The 20,527-nt window shown below is 37.5% G+C and overlaps 1 protein-coding gene and 1 pseudogene across 1 annotated transcript; one reads left to right on the top strand and one right to left on the bottom strand.

The window, feature by feature from the left end:
- Positions 1 to 977: 977 nt before the first annotated feature.
- On the bottom strand, positions 978 to 20,054 carry LOC111156068 (progesterone receptor membrane component 2). Its single transcript, XM_022516658.1, has 3 exons — positions 19,565 to 20,054; positions 3,381 to 3,536; positions 978 to 2,275 (listed from the first exon to the last, which is right to left on the bottom strand). The coding sequence occupies exons 1-3, from the start codon at positions 20,052 to 20,054 to the stop codon at positions 2,178 to 2,180; spliced, it is 744 nt and encodes a 247-aa protein (XP_022372366.1). The 3' UTR covers positions 978 to 2,177.
- Positions 10,754 to 11,413, top strand: LOC111156076 (annotated as a pseudogene).
- Positions 20,055 to 20,527: the final 473 nt, after the last annotated feature.

The following is a 20,527-nucleotide window of genomic DNA, read 5'->3' as shown; positions in this document are numbered from 1 at the left end:
CCCAGCAAACTACCTGAGAATGAGAAACACTCAATTAAAATTGAGGAATTGTCTGTAGAACACGGTTTATTTCAAGTCCAAAACACAAAATTACTCAATTTTCTTAACAGACTGCATAATTTTTACTGCATGGATATTTAGGGTTTCTCTATTCACAAGTGTAGATTTACTTCTGAACTTTAGGCTCAAATGATTCATATATATATATATATATATATATATATATATTTATATGTTTACTACAGAGGATATGTACTTTAACAAATTTGTTTAGAAAATATTTTACATAAAAACACACAAAGCATTTACCAACACCCTTCAGTCTTTACAACCAGTCTTCAGCAAAGATTTGGCTGAAGTTCATCATTTTCTACAAAACATCCCAAGACCAAAGATAATAGAATGTAGTATTTTACATACTTTAGCTTATTATTGCAGTTTAAACTTCCCCTTTCTCTGATGGCTTCTGCATATATTATGCTCAAGAGTAAGTCTTTTCTTTAACTGGTGACTTGTTAAATAAAATTATCGTTTCCGGTGTAACTTGTCCCCAACCAAGAACCTAAGTAGTTCTGATGAAATCAAGTACCTGACATACATAGGGTTTTTATAAATGAATAATAGAAGGATTCAGTACCTATCAGTAGAATATCCTTTATTATTTTGTGTTCAGTAACTACCACCTGGTGCTATTACTTCTAGTATAATCAGTTGGCATCAAAATATAAAGTAAAAATATGTACATTTTTATTTATCAATTCTTACCTGAATAATCTCAGTTCTCTTGAGAATGTTCCACAAAGTGGAATTTCTTCCTAAAGTTACAGTGAATGTGGTACAATGTGTACGACTTGTTTAACCAGTGCCTGCTTTTCATTTCCAAGATTTTTCCTTATCTTGAATCAAATGCACAATCCTGACTATGGTATCATAATGCACTGGCTTACATTTTGTATATAAAGTCCAACTCAAGCTTATTTTGGTTTATTGTACATGCTTTATTAAAACGGTACTGATATTTACAGTATCTGCAGAGTCCCTTTCAAAGCGCTCTCACACACATTCAGACACACCCATACAACATCCATACTACGCCCCATGCACCCACACCAATGAGATGTGAGGGTCAGACTCCTAAAATTAGGCAGCTGTTGGGGGACAGAGTTGATCTGTTTTTCAATTTTTTTTTTTTTTAAAGAGAAAAAGCAGGAGGGAATGCATTTGGCCATTACAATGCTAATTAAGTTTGTGTATATTAACATATGTGGCAGTAACACTGAATATTCCTTTTACATTCTATATACACAGAATGACATCAAGGTTTTGCAGTCAACAGAATATCCCAACTTCAGTCTCAATGCTGCTTGTAGTGACTTCTGAATTCACATAGGGGCTTTCCCTAAAATAATTCAAGTCTATGTAAGTGAAATAAGGCACAATTAATATTGATTTGATCTAGGGGAAGGGAAGGGATAAACACTAGTTGCAAATGATATTACTACTGGGGAATTAGCTTTGACTTAGATCCACTTGAAATCCCTTTTCCTAATTCCTTAGAAATAAAGGTTTTTTTCTTTTCCCTGACAAAACCCAAAAGAGAAGTTTGGGAATTCACATTTTAATGTTTCAGTAACCTAAACTACTCAAATTGATGTGCACCCCCAACCTCTCCTGCCCAGGTCTCTTCCCTCAAAGCTTAAACAAGAACACAGCACATGAATCCCTTGCTGTTTTTGAGGAGATTTGTACATTTAAGTAGCAAATACATATCTGGTTGTCTTTGATTTAAAAAAAAAAAAAAAAAAAAAAAAGAAGGTTGGGAGGGAATGAGGGAGGGAGGGAGGGAGGAAGAAGGAAGGAAAGAAAAAGGAAGGAAGGAAGGAAGGGAGGAAGGAGTAACCTTGTAACTTTCTTGCTCTTTAAAAAAAAGTTCGTTTCCTCCTTTTCAGGATGATGACGCCCCACCAGACATTACGAACAACTGCAACAAATGAGTTTGGCAGCATAAATAATGTCTAGTATTCAAATCTTCATAGTGAGACTCATTTAGCTTGTATAGAATCTGTTGAATGTTTTTTGCAGCAGGTGAACCAAACCCAAAGACGCCGGACATTCTGTGAAAGGGAGTAATAAGAATTGCAGTTCTGAAGGCCCCTGACTTTGGTTGTTTACAAAGTTCAATCCTGTTTATTGTGATCCTTGGTATCTTCTTCATCTGTATATTCTGATGGTTCTTCCCCTGGTTTTAGGAGTCTGCCTACATAATCGTATTTTTCTGAAAAATACATCAAAAGAAAATCAGTAGTGATCAAATTTGTTGCTCTATTCCATCACACAATGGGGAAGGTGTTTGCCTCTTTTAGAATTATATACAATTGGCTAAGTTGTTCCTATCGCTCACCTTGGCTGATCTTTGCATTCATGTAAGGCTTGAACAAAAGAAAATGGGAATAAGGAATTTACAAAGCTTGGGGACTATGCTTTGCAGGAGAGTGCTCCATATATACCAGTTCTTAACCAAAGACATTTCATCAGAATCACTAAGAGATCATGGTAAGTAGATCCAACTAGAAAATATTCTCAGGGAGAAAATGTGACACAGGTCAGTACTTTCCAGAAAAATAAACCAAATGAAAAGCAAAGTCATTTGTTACTTATTATCCTGTGTTCTTTAAGAGCTAGTGTGTGGCTCCAGTCATAGCATTATTCTTTCTCTTATTAAACTCTTTTCTTACATCTCTGTTAATATTGCTTGTTTTATGTTGTCAGGTATTAATTTAGAACACCATGGTGTCCAAGGTGATCCATATTTACTTATTTCTTGGTCGGGAATTTGAACCTAGGTTAAGTGAATTAACCGACAACCCAGGAGGGTAAGATAGGAGGACTGCTTCCTACAGTAGGACTGGTTCAAATGCCAAGAAGCCAGAAGAAGTATTTCCAAGGTATGCATAGGTCACGTAAATAGCTATCTGGATTGTCACATACGTGGTAATAATGGATGCCTCAAGGGCATAATAAAGGGGAAAGATATTTTTTCATTATGGTTTGTGAGTAAGATCAATAAAATCATTTTGGAATAAATTATAGTATCAATATCCAAAATAAAATTCAGTTTTAAATAGAAGCTTATTATTTAAAAATACTTTATCTTAATTGAAAAGTCTTATAAGACTAAAGGTATCACAGTTTTTGTTATAGTTTGTAACAAATCAACTTTTAAATATGGATTTTTAAATAATAATATGTAACAATCATTTTCATATTTAGCTTTTTATCATCAAATAATGATGGCGATGAAAACAGATATCCTTAGACTCTTAAGGAATGTGAAATAATATACACTTTTTTTTTCATAGAACCCGACAAAATGAAGGTACCTTTAAATTGCATTTCCCATTCTCGAACACTCTCCATTTGTACAGCATTCAAGTCTGAGAGATCATCATACTCATCTTTAAGTGCATCTTTATCTAGGCAAAATGTCGCTAGTCCTCTGGAGGCATCCCTACCAGCAAATATTCCATATGGACCGGCTGAGGGGGTGGGGAGGAAAAAAAAATTATTGACATTACCTTAACATTATTTAATGCCTCAAAGGAAAAAGCCAAATAAAGGAAACCTCATAATGACTCATACTTGGTACACAGCCTTAATTTCAAAACATGACAGATACTAAATGGGATAATGAGAAGAAACTTCTTGGAAATCTGCCTGTAGAACAAAGTAAAGTTTTTCACTGAAAATTTAAAATTTAAATTTCAGATACCTCAAAACTTGTGTCTGTATAATGTATACTTGTATAACATATTAGGGAGAAGAGGAAACTTAAGCAGTTAGGTTTGGAAGCTGGTTTGTTTGAGGGGAGATAATGTTTCACTGATTGCTGTTAATTAATTGTGGCATCTAAAAATAATCAACAGAACATCCACTAGATGAGCATTTGTTAAAGACTCAGTCAACCATGGATCTAAAATATTCTCTTCTTTCTCTTTTTCAAAGTAGGTCGTATAAAAGCAGAGACTATCATCTTTGTACCCCCAGTGACTAGTTCAACCCATAGCACATACAGATGCTCAATAGGTCTTTGCTGAACGATTGATTTTATCAGAAATGTGACCCATTTTCAAAATAAGTATCACCTGACTACCAGAATATATTCACAATTACCTATTAAACTATGAAAAGTCATTAAACAATGGTTTTTATTTGTCACAGCTCTTGGGAAATAGGAGATGTGCCTATTAAGGAACAGGTTTTATTTTTTTTCTTAAGTTTTTATTATTTTTATTTTGGGGAGGGGTAGAGTGTGAGGAGTGGTGTGGGAAGGGACAGGGGGAAGAGCCAGAGAATCCTAAGCATGTTTCAAACCCAGCATGGAGTCCGAGTGGGTCTTGATTTCATGACCCTGAGATCATGACCTGAGCAGAAATCAAGAATTGGACGCTTAACCAACTGAGCCACGCAGGCACGCCAACAGCTCTGACGGACACAAAATGATTAGGATTTTGTCCAAGGAATTAGTAACTACCCTCTCTAGGGAGGAATGGCATAATTTTTATGCTGACAGAAATGAGCCATTCCTAAAGTTTGTGCTTGAGAGCAACAGTTGTCTTACTCACATCAGTGCTCAATGCCTACCATGTGCCTGGCATAAAGTAGAAAAAGTAAATTTTGGGGTGCCTAGGCGGCTCAGTTGGTTAAGTATCTGCTTTCAGCTCAGGTCATGATCTCAGGGTCCTGGGATGGAGCCCCACATCAGGCTCCTGCTCAGCAGAGAGTCTGCTTCTCCCTTTCTTTGATGCTTCTCCCCGCTTGTTTGTCCTCCCACTCTCCTTCCCTCCCTCCCTTAAAAAAAAAAAAGAAACATAGTAAATTTCTTCCAAAATATTAGCTGCAATTTCAAATAAGTAGTAACTCTCGATCTTCATCCTCTACTTTGAGCAGATTCACCTATGGTGAGCAAAACTCCACCCAAATACATGATAAAAAGACACTTTAGTTCTTTAAAACACATAATAAACAAAACTGTAAAAACCTACTTTTCCCTATCAAGAAACTGGTTAAATTATAGTATATTAATTTACTGGAATAACGTACATAACTATCAACAAAAATGAAGCATCTCTATATGTATACACAGACAGAAATCCATAATAGAGTAACTGAAAAGAGCAATTCAGAAGAGTATGTATATATAGAATACGATTTGCTTTGAATTTAAAAAATACACACACATGTGTTTATATATGTGTGAAAAACATATACAAACCAGAATACAAACAGTGGCAGCCTTTTCTGGGGAATGAAAAGAAAAAAATTTACTTCATATAATTGGTAAGGTCTGGCTATTTAGAAAATTATTATTACTACTTTTCTTTATTATTATTAATTGAGTATGGTTGACACACAATGTTATGTTTTAGGTGTATAATATAGTGATATGACAACTCTAAACAGTATGCTTTGCTTACTGTTAAGTGTAGCTACCACTGTCACCATACAATATTGTTATAATACCATTGACTATATTCCCTATGCTGTCCCTTTCATCCCTATGATTAATTCATTCCATGACTGGAAGCCTGTATCTCCCACTGCCCTTCCCTCAACCACCTTCCCCCTGGCAACTATCAGTTTGTTCTCGGTATTTATAGGTCTGTTTCTGATTTTGGTTGTGTACTTGTTAAAAAATTATTTTTGTAATAAATATTTTTTAAGAGTTACTTCTGCCTTCATATTAGGCCACACAGCAGATCATTTAAGATCTTCTGTTTAAAATGTAGGTTTAAAAATTAAGAAGTGTTGGGGCGCCTGGGTGGCTCAGTGGATTAAAGCCTCTGCCTTCGTCTCAGGTCATGATCCCAGGGTCCTGGGATAGAGCCCCACATCGGACTCTCTGCTCAACAGGAAGCCTGCTTCCTCCTCTCTCTCTGCCTGCCTTTCTGCCTACTTGTGATCTCTGTCAAATAAATAAATAAAATCTAAAAAAAAAATTAAGTGTGTCTGGTTGGCTCAGTTGGAAGAGCATGCAACTCTTGATCTCAGGGTCATGAGTTCAATCCCCATGTTGGGTGAAGAGATTACTTAAATAAATTAATGAATACTTAAAAAAGAAAAGATTTCCAAAATACCTAATTTTACAAAAAAAAAAAAAAAAAAAAAAAACAACAACACCATTTTTTCTCCCTGAAGCTACAGTTTTCTGTATATGACAAAGGTAATTTAGAGAAAATAATTTTAAAACCAGAAATACTATTATGAGCAATGGAGTGGTCAGTAAGAGAGCTTATTGTCCAGTTAACAAAATAAAATACTTTCTAAGAGAAGTAAACAAGAAAATTCCTTAATTTTTAAGTGAGCAGCGTAATGATTACACCCGTATTCGTATTTGAAAACATTTAGGAAACTGAAGATTATGTGTCAGAATCTGTGTAAGATATGTGTTGTACATTTATGAGAATTCAAAATCTACTTAAATAGACAAAATCTTAAACATTTATCAACATTAATCTGAGTTACAGAAAACACTGCACCATGAAGTTCATGAGGTGTAAGAAAGCCATTCTCTGCAAAGTTTATGGCATGGAGCCAGAAGTGGCATTTCTTTTTTCTTTTTTTTTTTTTTTAATTTATTTGACAGACAGAGATCACAAGTAGGCAGAGTGGCAGGCAGAGAGAGAGGAAGGAAAGCAGGCTCCCTGCTGAGGAGAGAGCCCGATGTGGGGCTCCATCCCAGGACCCTGGGATCATGACCTGAGACAACGGCAGAGGCTTTAACCCACTGAGCCACCCAGGCAACCCCAGAAGTGGCATTTCTGATAAATTTAAAAAGCAGAATTACTGGGGTGCTGGGTGGCTCAGTGGTTGAGTGTCTGCCTTTGGCTTGGGTCATGGTCCCAGGGTCCTGGAATCGAGGCCTGCATTGGTCTCCCTACTCAGTGGGAAGCCGGCTTCTCCCTCTCCTGCTTCCCCTGCTTGTGTTCCCTCTCCCGCTGTCTCTCTCTGCCCTCCCCCCAAAAAAGTAGCATTATTAGGTACTGATGCTTTAATACGAAAATAAAGGTAATTCTTCCCAGTAAAGTATTTTTTAATCCTGCTTTTTCTATTCTTAAGTATTTTCCATATTGCTACTTAATATTAGGTGACATTCACAAGTACTATTTAATGGTTATACACATTCTTACTGAATGAATATACATACCTACAATTTAATCACTTTCCTATCAGTGTACACTAAGGCTACCATTTTAAACTTTTAAATTTGGCTTCTACATAAGAAACTGGGACACTATTTATAACTGGCCAAAATTTATAACCTTCAAAACATTGCCCATTGTATCAACTGACCTTGCATAGGGTATTTAGCTTTTTTTTTTTTTAAGATTTTATTTATTTATTTGACACAGAGAGAGATCACAAGCAGGCAGAGTCAAGCAGAGAGAGAGGAGAAAGCAGGCTCCCTGCTGAGCAGAGAGCCCGATGTGGGGCTCGATCCCAGGACCCCGAGATCATGACCTGAGCGGAAAGCAGAGGCCTAATCCACTGAGCCACCCAGGCGCCCTGGGTATTTAGCATTTAAGAGAAAGAAATTCAATATTGTTCCTTAAATTGGAATTATTTTAGAGAAATATTAACTTTGAAAATTAAGCAAGAACAAACAGTCCCTAGGGAAAAGAAAAGTAGTTGTGTGTTTTTTTTTTCTTCTGCATAACTCCACATGCTTTATGCCAATAGCTATTTTTCCCCAGATGGAGGCCATAGATAGATAAGAGAGATAGATAGAACTAGTGTGATTTTTTTTTTTTTCCAAAACAAAGTAATGCTGACAAAACAGTGACGAGTCATACACACGAAATAAAAAATAAAATTGATCAGGGCCGTAAAAACCTTTACACATGTAAAAAGATAGTTTTCAATTTCTTAAAGAATTTTCTAGCAATGTGACTTTCCTCTCTCACGGTCTTGCAAAGTGGAAGGAACAATTTTTGCCCTCCTCACCTGGCAGATGAACAGGAGCAGGGACATTCAGTGACTTGCCTAAAATTACCAACAGACTTCAGAAGTACTATCTCCACTTTTCTACCCCAAACACAATACACTTGAGAAAACACACAGGATCCACAAACCCAAAGATGGAACAACAACCCTGAAAATTGGAAGATTTCATTAATTGCAAAATCTCAGGGGAACAGATACTTTGTAATACCTGTTAAATCAAAATGAAAGAGGATTAACAAAAAAGCTGTATACATCGACAGCTTATCATTTTATTATATTTATCTCCCTAGCCTGCAAAAGTCAATCTACTTCAGGGTACTTCAGAGTATAAACCACTAAACACATCTAAGTGGTAAAAAGGAGAGAAGAAAAGATGGTCATTATAGAAAACAGAGTCCAGAAACTCTTCCATTTTTGAGTATATTAATTATGTACCAATGGATTCTCTAATAAAATTCTCTGCCATTTTCTCTAAGGAGAACTCAACACTGAATAAATGTAAAAACAAAACTTCATAAAACAGGTTCTTTTTTTTGGTTTTAGATGGCTGATTTAGTAAGCGTGAACTTGAGTCAACAGGTAATAATCCAACCCCATTTCTAGGAAAAATGATGCTTTATTAATTGTTGAATAGAAGATAATGATTCAGTGATTAACATATTGTCCCACCCTCTAAACTATATATAAGCTGTCTTCTCCACATTCAGATTCCCCTCAGGAAGCATTTAATTTCTGAAAAGATCTTTTTGAACAGTTTTCTTTATTTTTTCCTGTAAGATCATAAAGAACATAACATTAACAACTAGGATTGGAACTGGATGGATGTGCTCAGAGTAAGAAAGATCTGAGGTCTACATAAAGTACATTTCTCTGCATTCATGATTCAACCAGAAGTGTTATCTGAGAAGCCAGTAATACCTCCCCATTCCACACTCCTTACCAACAAACATTAATGTTACAGATTCCAATTTTTGATAACCATACTTGGCTATCTATAATACTAAAATAACAGAGAACTACCCAAGGAAAGCAAATTTTAAATGATAAGAAGTCTTTTGCTGTAATTTACCCCCCCCAAAAAAAAGCCAGCGTACTTATATAAACTGTTATTTTGACTATATTTGCTGATACAAAGGTGGACTTATAATTTCAAGAAAATTCTTGCTACAAAAAATGAACAATTATTCAACCAAAGCAGTTTCTCTTAAATATACCTATATAACAAATGTTCTAAGGCATCATTTTAATAATAAGTCTTCTTTTCAAAAAGATTTTATTTATTTATTTGAAAGAGAGCATGAGTTGGGGGTGGTAGGAAGGAGGGCAGAGGGACAAGGAGAAGCAGACTCCTCACTGAGCAGGGAGTCCACTGTGGGCTTAATCCCATGTCCCTGGAATCATGACCTAGGCAGAAGGCAGATGTTTAACCCACTGAGCCACCCAGGAGCCCCAAAATAATCTTTCAAAAATAATGTTAAATATATCAAAATGACATTATACTAGAATTCAGATTTCATTAAGACCCTTTAAGAGTTAACACAACCTGGGCGCCTGGGTGGCTCAGTGGGTTGAGCCTCTGCCTTCGGCTCGGGTCATGGTCTCGGGGTCCTGGGATCGGGGCCCGCATCGGGCTCTCTGCTCGGTGGGGAGCCTGCTTTCTCCTCTCTCTCTCTGTGCCTGCCTCTCTGTATACTTGTGATCTCTCTCTCTCTGTTTCAAATAAATAAGTAGAATCTTTAAAAAAAAAAAAAAAAGAGTTAACACAACCTGCCACACAGATTTTTAAAGTTCAAAATTCAATAAATCTACTAGTTAGTGAATCCTGAAACTGCTTACTTTAATATAATCAGGTAAAATGTGGTAATGTTATTTTTGAAAAGGCAAAAACTTATGGTCACTGTAAGAAAACGTTTTAGATTATTTATTTATTTATTTATTTCACACAGAGAGAGATCACAAGGAGGCAGAGAGGCAGGCAGAGAGAGAGGGGGAAGCAGGCTCCCTGCTGAGCAGAGAACCCAAGGCAGGACTCGATCCTAGGACCCTGAGACCATGACCTGAGCTGAAGGCAGAGGCTTAACCCACTGAGCCATGCAGGTACCCCTGTAAGAAAATGTTTTAAAGAGTAATTTAATGAATAGAAAATTCCAGGAGGAAATAAAATATCTAAAATATGTTAACAGATAATATTGTGATTATTAGGATGACTGTGTACCTACATTAGTATTTATGATGAGGAGAAAATTCTAGAATGAATACTTCAATTATTTCCACTGTATAAAAACCACAGCTTTGAGGATCAAACTATAATCCATTGAAGTTTATAAACAGCCTGGTTTTCTGGCCTATTTTGAAAAGTCTTTTGTGATTATTAAAACAACTTTTTAAAAAAAAACGTAATTATACTTGGTATTGAGTAATTTATTCCAAATAAGATCACAATGGCCTTGGAATAAATAAAGCAGTAATATAAAAGTGATTAAAAGAAACCCAAGTAATAAATATTATTTTTTTATATTTAAATTTAGGAAGTCCACAGACTTTTAGAGAGAAGGTACTGTGGTCAAAATGAAAGAACACTCCTCAAGGAGCCAAGATACTTGGGTTCTAGAGGCTTCAACCAACATTTAACATTGGGCAAATCTTAGAAGCACTGGTATAAAATGGGCAAAGTATCTATCTAGTTTGGCCCTAACTTTAGGCAGTTAAAATACTTCCCCCAACTCAATCTTGTTTTTGAAATTCAAACTAGAAAGCTGTCAGCAATACTGTGGGTCCACCTCAGCATACTTGGCCCCAGGGCTTACAGCTAGGGTGGAGACCAGGAAGACTGAAAAGTGAAAACCCGCAGGCCTGCGGAAGATGTGAGAGTGGGAACTGAGTTTACACAGCCCCTAGAGAATGAGGATTCTAAGGTGAAGAAATAGCATGGACTTGCTCTTTTCCTCCCCAAATGCTTGAAGCTTGGCCACCATCATGAACGACACAATAACTATCCAACCAGGATGTTTATGACCAACCGACTATTTCAGCAGAAACAGATGGACATTGATGTCCTTCACTCCGCAAAGACAATAGTAGCTAAGACAGATATTCAGGAAAAACTAACCAACATGTACAAGACCAGATGTCATATTGTATTTGGATTCAGAACCCAATTTGATGGTGGTAGGACAACTGGCTTTGGGATGATTTATGATTCCTTGGATTATGCAAAGAAAAATGAACCCAAACATAGACTCGCAAGACATGGCCTGTCTTGAGAAGAAAAAGACATCAAGAGAACAGTGAAAGGAACACAAGAACAGAATGAAGAAAGTCAGAGGGACTGCAAAAGTCAATGTTGGTGCTGACAAAAAGTGAGCTGAAGGTTGAACAACAGAAAGAGTAAAGATGCTGCAGCGGGTTTATCTCTGGTTACTGTGCAGATTTTTCATGAGATGATTAATAAACCAAGAATGTTAATGTGGGAAAAAAAAGAAATAGCATGGACTTAAATATCTATTGGAATTTAGAGAACAATAAAGGTAATACTGCAAGCGTTGGGGGAAAAATTATTCTATAAATAGTGTTGGGGTAACTAAGTAATTTCCTGTAAAAATACTTATTTCACATCTTAAATTCCAAATGGAACTAAAAAACCCAAATCATAAAAGTAGTTTAAAAAACTACTATTTTTAAAAATAATTGTTTTAGTTAAAAAAATCTTTAAGTTACTTGTGATAGAAAACTCACCACCCATAAAAATAAGATAAATTCGAATACATAAAACCCCAAATCTCCGTATGGTTTACAAAAACACCATAAATAAAGTAAAAAGACAAACTAGGAAAAAATGTTTGCAGCTAAGGTTGATTCATTTTTTAAAGAACACCTAAAACCTCTAAGACCAATAACATAATTGAAAAACTGTGGCAAAGAATGTTTGAACAGATAATTTATAGGTAACATAAATGACTCAAAATTCTGAAAGTGTCCAACCAAACTAAAAAAGAGTAATGTAAATTTAAAAATATTGAGATACCATTTTTAATTCTCAGATTGACAAAGACCAAGAAGTTGAATATCATACTTCTGGCAAAGGGGTGAGAAATAGGCATTTTCATGAAGTATGAATTGCTCTAATTTCTCTGGAAGGCAATTCAAAAATAAGTACCCAAATTAAAAAATGTCCCATACCCTAAGACTCAGTGTTTTTACTTCTAGGAATTTGTAAGTTCACCACATGTATAAAAGGATATGTACATGCATATTTATAGCTACACTATATTATTATATATTATTAGTAAGAGACTGGAAACAACTTAAATGTTTGTTAATAGTTAAATTATGATATATTCATGTAACAGAATATGCATATACTTAAAAGAATAAGATGACTCTTTTTATGCTGAGATGAAAGGCTCTCCAGATATAAAAGGTTTGTACAATATGCAACAATGTGTGTGTGTGGAGGGAGTACCTAGGGAGTGCATATCCACATGCTTATACTTACAGGTGATAGCTCTGGAACAATATTCAGATTGGTTCCTCACTTCTAGGAAGGGGAACGTGGTAACTGGGTTGTTTTTTACAGAACATGCTTTAAAACATTCTATTTTGAATATGTATAATCTAATAAAAATATAGTTTTTAAAAAACTTCCTGAGGCCCTATTTAGAAATATATCTAAACTACTCTACAGGAAGACTTCTATAACCTATGACTTAAGGAAGCACATAGAAAAAAAATCTCCAAGAAATAAAAAGACTATAATTGCTGAAGGTTTAAGTTTTTGTAGTAAAAATTACAAACTACATGAAGAAACAAACTCACTCATGGAGTGAGCATATATAACAGATGAGAACTGGCATCCCCAGAATAATACAAGCAGATTAAAGAACTATAGTATGTTTGCTTAAAATTTTGAAGTAATTAAGAGATAGAACCTTAAGGAAAGATTAAGAAACATGAAGGATAGAATGAAAAGCTAGTCTATCTATTAGAAGACAACGGGGGAGGCAATAATTGAAGAGGTAATGGGTTCAAATTTTTTAAAATAAATGGATGACACACATTCTCAAATTTTAGTAGAGTCTGGCCCATGTTAAAAAAAAAAAATAAAATCCCCACCTTGGCAAATCCTAGTAAGAGTAAAATTCCTAAGACAAAGGGAAAAACAGATTAATCAAATGAATAAAAATAAACCAAAAGCAGACTTGAAGAGAAGTAGAAGACAGTGGCATACTACTACTGAAGATCTGAGATAAAACAACCAGCCTATAATTTTATATCCAAAACCTACACTATTATTCCTGCGTGAGGGCATATGGAGACAGAATTTTTTTGCGAGTCAGTAAGAAAACTATAGAACACACCTCACTAAAATGAGAGCTGAACCCTGAACAAAGGTATGAGATGCAAGAAATGACTGTGAATAAAGAAAATGGCAACTATGTTGGTAAATTTAAATGAGGGCTAACAATAAAAAAAGGTAATACTTAAATCAATTTGGGGGAGGAGTTTGAAAAAATAGAGTAGAACTATAAGTCTAAGAGTAATACAATACCATAGATAATAGGTGAGGGAAGGATTAGAGTAAAAGCTTTCTAAACTAGGGCCACAACATATGGCTGTATACTACACAACCCCAAGGGACACCATCCACATTTGTATACATGGTAGTTTTGTGTATTTATTAAGAAATAGTCTCTTAAATCACAGTAAAGTGTTTTAAAGAGAGTTTTTTTAATTCACAAAGATATGTTTGACTAACTTTCCTATATTCTTTAGAAGAACAGGGTCTTCTATAGCAAAACCTTTAAGGATATCATTAAAAGAATGTTAACAGATATATCCAAATAAGTAGGGATTAAAAAGTGGAAGAACTAAAAAAAACTAATCTACGAAGAAAAAAAGGGAGAAAAAAGCAAGTATGACAAAGCTAAATTACTAAATAAGAAGGTAGAAATATATCTAAATGTATAAGTAACAATAAAACATAAACCAATTAAGCTGTTAAAGACAGTGTTGAGGGGCACCTGGGTGGCTCAGTCGGGTAAGTGTATGCCTTCACCTTCCACTTGGGTCATGATCCCAGGGCCCTGGGATGGAGCCTGGAGTCCGAGTCCAGCTCCCTGATCCACGGAGAGTCTGCTTCTCTCTCTCCTTCTGCTCCACCGCACCCCCACTTTGTGCTCTCTCTCAAATAAATAAATAAAATCTTAAAGAAGTGTTGATACTAGATTCAATGAAAAGAAAATCTACCTATATTATAAAGGAATAATAAACCACAGATCAGTGGAAAACAGGGAGGAAAAAGAATCACTGAGGTAATACTAATCAAACGAAGACTGAAGTCAATTCTCAAAATTAGTAAAGTTAAGGATGTTTCTTTCTCTGCTGATTAACACAATATGATCAGTTCTAGATTGAGTGTTAGATGGCATCAGAACATTCTCACACCCAATCTTTGTATGGGTGACTCCTTTAGGTTTTTGCTTAAATATCAACCCCTTTTTCTTGATAAACTAATATAAATGGAAAGCACCTTTCTTGACCATCTAAAGTTCTGTTACCCTCTATTATAGATCCTACTAATTTCTTTCATAGGATATTTAATTATAAATTATAATTATATACTGAATGCTTGTTTCTTGTCTGTTTTCCCAAATATACTATAAACTCTACACAGGTAGGACCCCACCTGTTTTGAAAACTCAGTTAACTCATTTTATTTAAGCAACAATGTAATGAAATCCAGGGAATTCCTTCTCTGTATTTAAAATGGAGATGAAGTCCCATGTTAGTGATCTTGAAACAGAATGCAGGTTCTAAGGATATAGCAGTTATTTAGTGATGTCTGTCATGGGTACAGAGGGGAGGAGACATCTGGGTCATGAATTACTGAAAGAATTAGTTAAAGAATTTGAATAGCTAACTCCAGATGTTACTAAATCTATTTTTTTCCAGCATGAATAACATATTCTGGTTTCATATATGCTTTCAGCTATCCTTTAATACTTAGCATTAGCATTTAACACAAATACAATTCCCTTAAAGATTAAAAACAATGGAATGATGCTGAACTCAGAGTAGGTATTATAGAAATAACTAGTATAAATTTGAGCAGAGTATCAAAACTCATCAGAAAACTTAGCTGATCCTTTTGTTTTACTGAAAGTTAATGGGTGTGTATGGCCATTAGCCCAAACAGACCCAGTTGGCCTCAAAGCAAGTAGCTGGGATGAGAGCTGAGTAGTGTCAATAGTATATCCATGAAGGAAGAGGTCAGGTTGGGCCTAGTCTATATGTTGCAACTCTTGCCTCAACTGCAATTTTGCAAACTATAAACAAAAGTTAATATATTGAAGATAAAGTTTAAAAAAAGGAGGAAAAACACTTGAGAAGCACATGTGCTCCTTTCCCCATCCTCCTAAAGATTACCTCTTTTATATCTCATGGGGTACCTCTTTTATATATGACTTTTTCTTTTCCAGTAGAATTCAAAAGGTAAGCTGGAGAAAATGCCGCTTTGGTCTGTATCAAACAGTATGCTACCTGGAATAAGGGGGAAGCAATATATTTAAATTTCAGAAATACAGGATAAACTATTAGAATAAGTAAAAACACTATTTTGGGGGCATCTAGGTGGCTCAGTTGTTAAGTGTCTACCCTCGGCTCAGGTCACGATCCCACATCGGGGCTCCCTGCTCAGCGGGGAGCCTGATTCTCCCTCTCACACTCCCCATTTGTGTTCCTCCTCTTGCTGACTCCCTGTCAAATAAATAAAATCTTTAAAAAAAAAAACACCACCACCACTATTTTGGTACAATTTCATTGTACTAATATTAAATCAAGTTACTTAAAATTATACTATCTGTTCCAGTCTTCCTACTCTATGACTCTAGAACCATACGAAATTATATTTTGTAGTGATACAATGGGAAGGGATGGCCTGTGAAGACAGACTATTTGATTTTTAGTTTTGCCACTGAGTATGTGATTTTGAGCAAAACCTCCCTGAGTTTCAGTTGCCACATCTGTAAAATGGAAACATTACTTATCTCTTAGGGCTGTTTGAAAATGAAATGAGATAATAAACTCAATAAATGGAGTTTCCTCATCCTTCTACCTTGACCTCTACAATCAATGCTGTTGAATAGAACTCTTCGGGAAGATGGAAATACTCCATAAAGTGCACTAATATGGTAGCCATGTAGCTACTGAGTAGTGGAAATGTGGCTAGTGTGATGGAGGGAGTCAATTTTAATTGTATTTAATTTTAATTAACTTAAAATTAAAAAGCCACATGTGATTTGTGGCTACCATATTGGCCAGCGCAACATACAGCCATGCAAGCATGTCTGAGGCTTTATAACCTTATGGGAACCAGGAGAGGGTATAAAAACAACAGTTAAGATTCTCTAGAAGTTTATCCCAGAACATAGTTTACCTGAAGTACAAATAGGCTTTGGAGTCAAATATATTTGAATTTGAATGCCATGTCTGTATGACCCAAGCCAATTTACCCAAAAAACCTACACCTCAGACTCCCATCTGAGGGCAGGAATACTTACTAACCTCCCTGAGGCATTGTGGAGATGACTAATGGATCTAATGCAGTAGGTGCTTAACAAACCTTATTTACTTTCTCCTCCCATATTCATTGTTTCTTATATGACCACTTTCCTCACATGCTGGCCAAGTGCCTAAAGTGTTACTAAATTTAATGATGACAAATGTAGTTAATGCCAACTGTTTGCCAACATGTGTTTACTCCACTAAATTGTCAATATTTAATTTTTTAAGAACCTGAACCTTAAAAATTACTAAGAAAACAGTGTTTAAAAAGAAAAAAAGAAGAAAAAAGAAACCAGTATTTTTGACATAGGAAAAAAAGACTCACAAAACAATTTTTAACTCTAAAACCAATACTGTGAAATGGGAGTAGATATTAGCTAGTCATAGAAAAGAGGTTTTCTGACTTCTTACCTCATTCTTTCAAACTACTAAGATTGTCAGGCTAAGATCATTGCTTCTGAATTATTCTGTTACAAAGTGCTCAACCAGGGGTGCCTGGGTGGCTCAATGGGTTAAGCCTCTGCCTTCGGCTTAGGTCATGATCTCAGGGTCCTGGGATCAAGCCCCACATCAGGCTCTCTGCTCAGTGGGGAGCCTATTTCCTCCTCTCTCTCTCTGCCTGCCTCTCTGCCTACTTGTGATCTCTGTCAAATAAATAAGTAAAAATTAAAAAAAAAAAAGTGCTCAACTGACTTGAGGATGAAAATAAAAATTAAAACCCAAACTGAACTTATATTTGTTTCATAGTCAGAAATTTGGCTTCAAGACTTTTGGAAAAAGTGTTACATCTTCTATTAATGTGAAATATCAACATATTCCAAGCCCACAGATGATCTGGCCACTTTCAAGTTCCTTTCCATAATATAACATTCCAAACACCTATACTAGGTTGATCAATAAATACTTAGAAAATACATATTTATTATATTATATATTATATATATTATATATTATATTATTATAAGGCTCTTCTTTAAGACCTGCGAACTGGTGGAAGCCAACCTAAAACTGACTTCTCCCTTGTTATATGAGGAGCCCCCTCAATGCTCAAATCACACAAAGGCTATTTACATCACATCTATAACTCTCATCTTAATTTTTAATTTCTGTTGCAGAACATTTGCCACTGAAGGCTGCTAAACTGTGTCTATGACAGCCTTTCCTAGCTATTTTCAGATAGTGGCAAGGCATAATATGCAAGGACTAAGATGCTTCTTTGCACTAATACTTTGTTTGTTTCATTGTCCTTTTGAATAGGGGTTACAAAAGCAGATTTTTTTAGTTGGGTAAGTGCTATATTAAAAATCTAAACCTGTACACAATTTCTAATCTCTGCACATACATTTGAATATCAATGAAGAACAAACTTCAGGTACAAAATACTGTGTAAATTCTTCACTTAAAAAAATTATTTAATTTGGTTTGTCCATTTAATTACTGTGCTTTGGGCCTACTCCCTATTCTCTTGTCCCATATACTTTAAAGTAAACAAACGAACAAAAAAAGTATTAACCATTTCAGCAGAGTTAAGTAGGTAGACATCTGCTTTTCATATTTATACAACCAGAGCACTAAGACTTGGTTAAAATGAATGGTAGATCTACACACAAAAATACAAGCAACTAAGAAATTAAACAGTTCAACACATAAAATTTCTTATCTCTATACCACTTAACAGCAAACCAAAGCACTTCTAAAACATATTCTAGCCACCAAGCACTGAAATCAGAAGTACATATTTGCAAGTGCCAGTAAATCTCATGTACTAACAGATTAAATCAAGAAGAAAACCAAATTGTTTTCTAGACTTGCCAACCCCTTTGACTTTAAGGCTTGGATGTACTCTTTTGAACACCAGGTCACTCTAAGTCCCTAATTTTATTATTTATTTTTTATTGTAGTTACTTTTTTTAAGCTTAGAATTAATCAGTACATAACCAAGATGTATACAATGTTGCTCAATTTTATTGTATACTAGCAGATTCCATAAGTCTGAACTCAAGTTTATTAGCATAATCTGAAACGTAAGCTATAACTACATCGTAGAAAAAGCGTTTCTAACCCAACTATCCTACACACAGGGTTCTCTGAAAGTAAAGTTCTAAAAATCTTTAACTTGCAGAACTGGTGTACTGGGGTGTGGATTTAGAGCTCTTAAATTTTTTCTGCTCAGTGAAAACACAGTAAGTCATTATCAACGTGTATTTCAATACCTGCCTTCCCACTATCAGAAAAAAAAAAAAAAAAAGAAAAGAAAAGAAAAAAAGAAAAACCAGACAGGCCCGCCTGCTCGGTAATTGAGCTCCACCCCCAAAACTCAAGGAGACTATCCTTGCCAGTCTTTATTAAGATCTACATTCTGGTCTGTCCTCATCCTACATACATTGTTAATCTTGGAAAGCATCTCCATACTAAAACTGGTTTAAAAAAAGTCTGAGGTGTTGCTTTTATGTCCAGATTTCATAAGCTAAACGGTGGGGACTTGGAACTACGTGTACCTCAACGTGGCCTTACGGGGAATAGTAGGAAGAAAAGTGAGATCATGGTAAAACAGAGTTAATAAAGGAAAGCTGTGAATTACCTGGCCTACAGCTTTGGGTCCCTACTTTAGAAATCTCCCGTCCTTCTTACCCCCACCCATCCCAGGAATCAGAAAGCTCAGAGAAGGTTGTGGGCCAGCGCGATGGGCGACAACTGAAACGATCTTGAAAAATTCAGCGCAAGAAAAAGCTTCGTGGAAGAACGGGATGGGAGAAAGATGAAAGCTGAGAGCTGGTTCCTGGGGCGACACTGAAACCCGGACTTCACGGGGTTAAAGCTGGAGGTGCCCGCGGATGGGGGTGTGTGTGGGGCGGGCCGTCCCAGGTGCAGCAGCCAAGGCGTAGGGGTCCAGACGTCGAGAAGGCTTGGCAAACTAACCCAGAGCCCAGGGGCCTCCCCATCATAAGGGGGTCGCACCTGAGCTGTAGGAGGTCCTCCCCCTCCCCTTCCAACTCCTCACCGGGGCCGTAGAACTTGCTGCCTTTGGTCACGTCGAAGACTTTCCCATTGACCGCGAGCAGGATGCGCGGGGTGCGGGACCCGTCGTACTGGCGCAGCTGCTCCAAGCTGAAGTCCCGCTTCTTCATGCGAGGCAGAGAGGCAGCGGGACTCTCCTCGCCCGCTCCGGCCCCGGCGCCCAGACCCCGCCGCCCCCAGCGCACCCACAGCCGGTAGGCCCCCAGCAGCACCAGCGCCACCAGCGCCACGTTCAGCAGCATCTCCCCGCCCCCCGTCAAAAGCGCCAACGCTGCTGCCGCCCAGCCGCCCCCTTCGGCTGCCGCTCCCGCGCCGCTGGGGCTCTCGCTGCTGCCGTCGCTGCTGCTCTCACTGCCACTCCCCAGGGTGCCTAGCTTCACGTCCCCATCACCCGCCGCCATCACTGCCCGCCAGCGCCTTCCTCCTCCTCCCCGCCCCCTGCCCTCCCCAACCCCACGACCAACCCCGCCCATCTGGGGCCTCCCAGCCAATAACATGAGGGGAGGGGGCGGGGTCAAGCCTGCTCTCCATTGGGTGTTGACGGGGTAACGTTGTCTTGGATCTCTCCCTCCTCCTCCCTTCTTTAGCAGGCCGCGCTCGCGTGCGACGCCCCGCCCACCTCGCCCCACACTTCCCTGCTTTCGCTCGTCGTCTCGGCTTGCTGAAGTAGAAGAGAGGGGCGGGCCTGAGGAAAAGATGCTGCGCCGGCCGCGCGCGCGCAAAGGCTGAGTGAGACTACGGCGCGTGCGCGGGTTCCAGAGCGCCACGCGCTCTCCTTTCCTTTGCACCCTGTCTGGGAGTCAGGCTCCGCCCGGTCCCTCGCAATGCGCGTGCGCCGTGGAATCCCTTCCCTTCCCAGGCCTGAGTTCGCCTCCGCGAACTCCCGCTTCTTCGCTGTCTGTCCGCATGGGGATTTCACGTGCGCCGAGCCTGCCGCGGAGGCGGG

This window comes from Enhydra lutris, unplaced genomic scaffold (genome assembly GCF_002288905.1).
Source record: "Enhydra lutris kenyoni isolate GAN:26980312 unplaced genomic scaffold, ASM228890v2 scaffoldscaffold3, whole genome shotgun sequence".
NCBI classification, from domain to species: Eukaryota; Metazoa; Chordata; class Mammalia; order Carnivora; family Mustelidae; genus Enhydra; species Enhydra lutris.
The sequence above is the reverse complement of the archived record's forward strand: the minus strand, read 5'-3'. Positions and strand labels throughout refer to the sequence as shown.

Coding starts and splice junctions, on each gene's coding strand:
- LOC111156068 (XM_022516658.1), bottom strand. CDS start 20,054: ATGGGCGGGGTTGGTCGTGGGGTTGGGGAGGGCAGGGGGCGGGGAGGA. Junction 3,537..19,564: donor CAGCAAGTTCTACGGCCCCG/GTGAGGAGTTGG, acceptor CCACCCCCTCAG/CCGGTCCATATGGAATATTT. Junction 2,276..3,380: donor ATGGGAAATGCAATTTAAAG/GTACCTTCATTT, acceptor TGTATTTTTCAG/AAAAATACGATTATGTAGGC.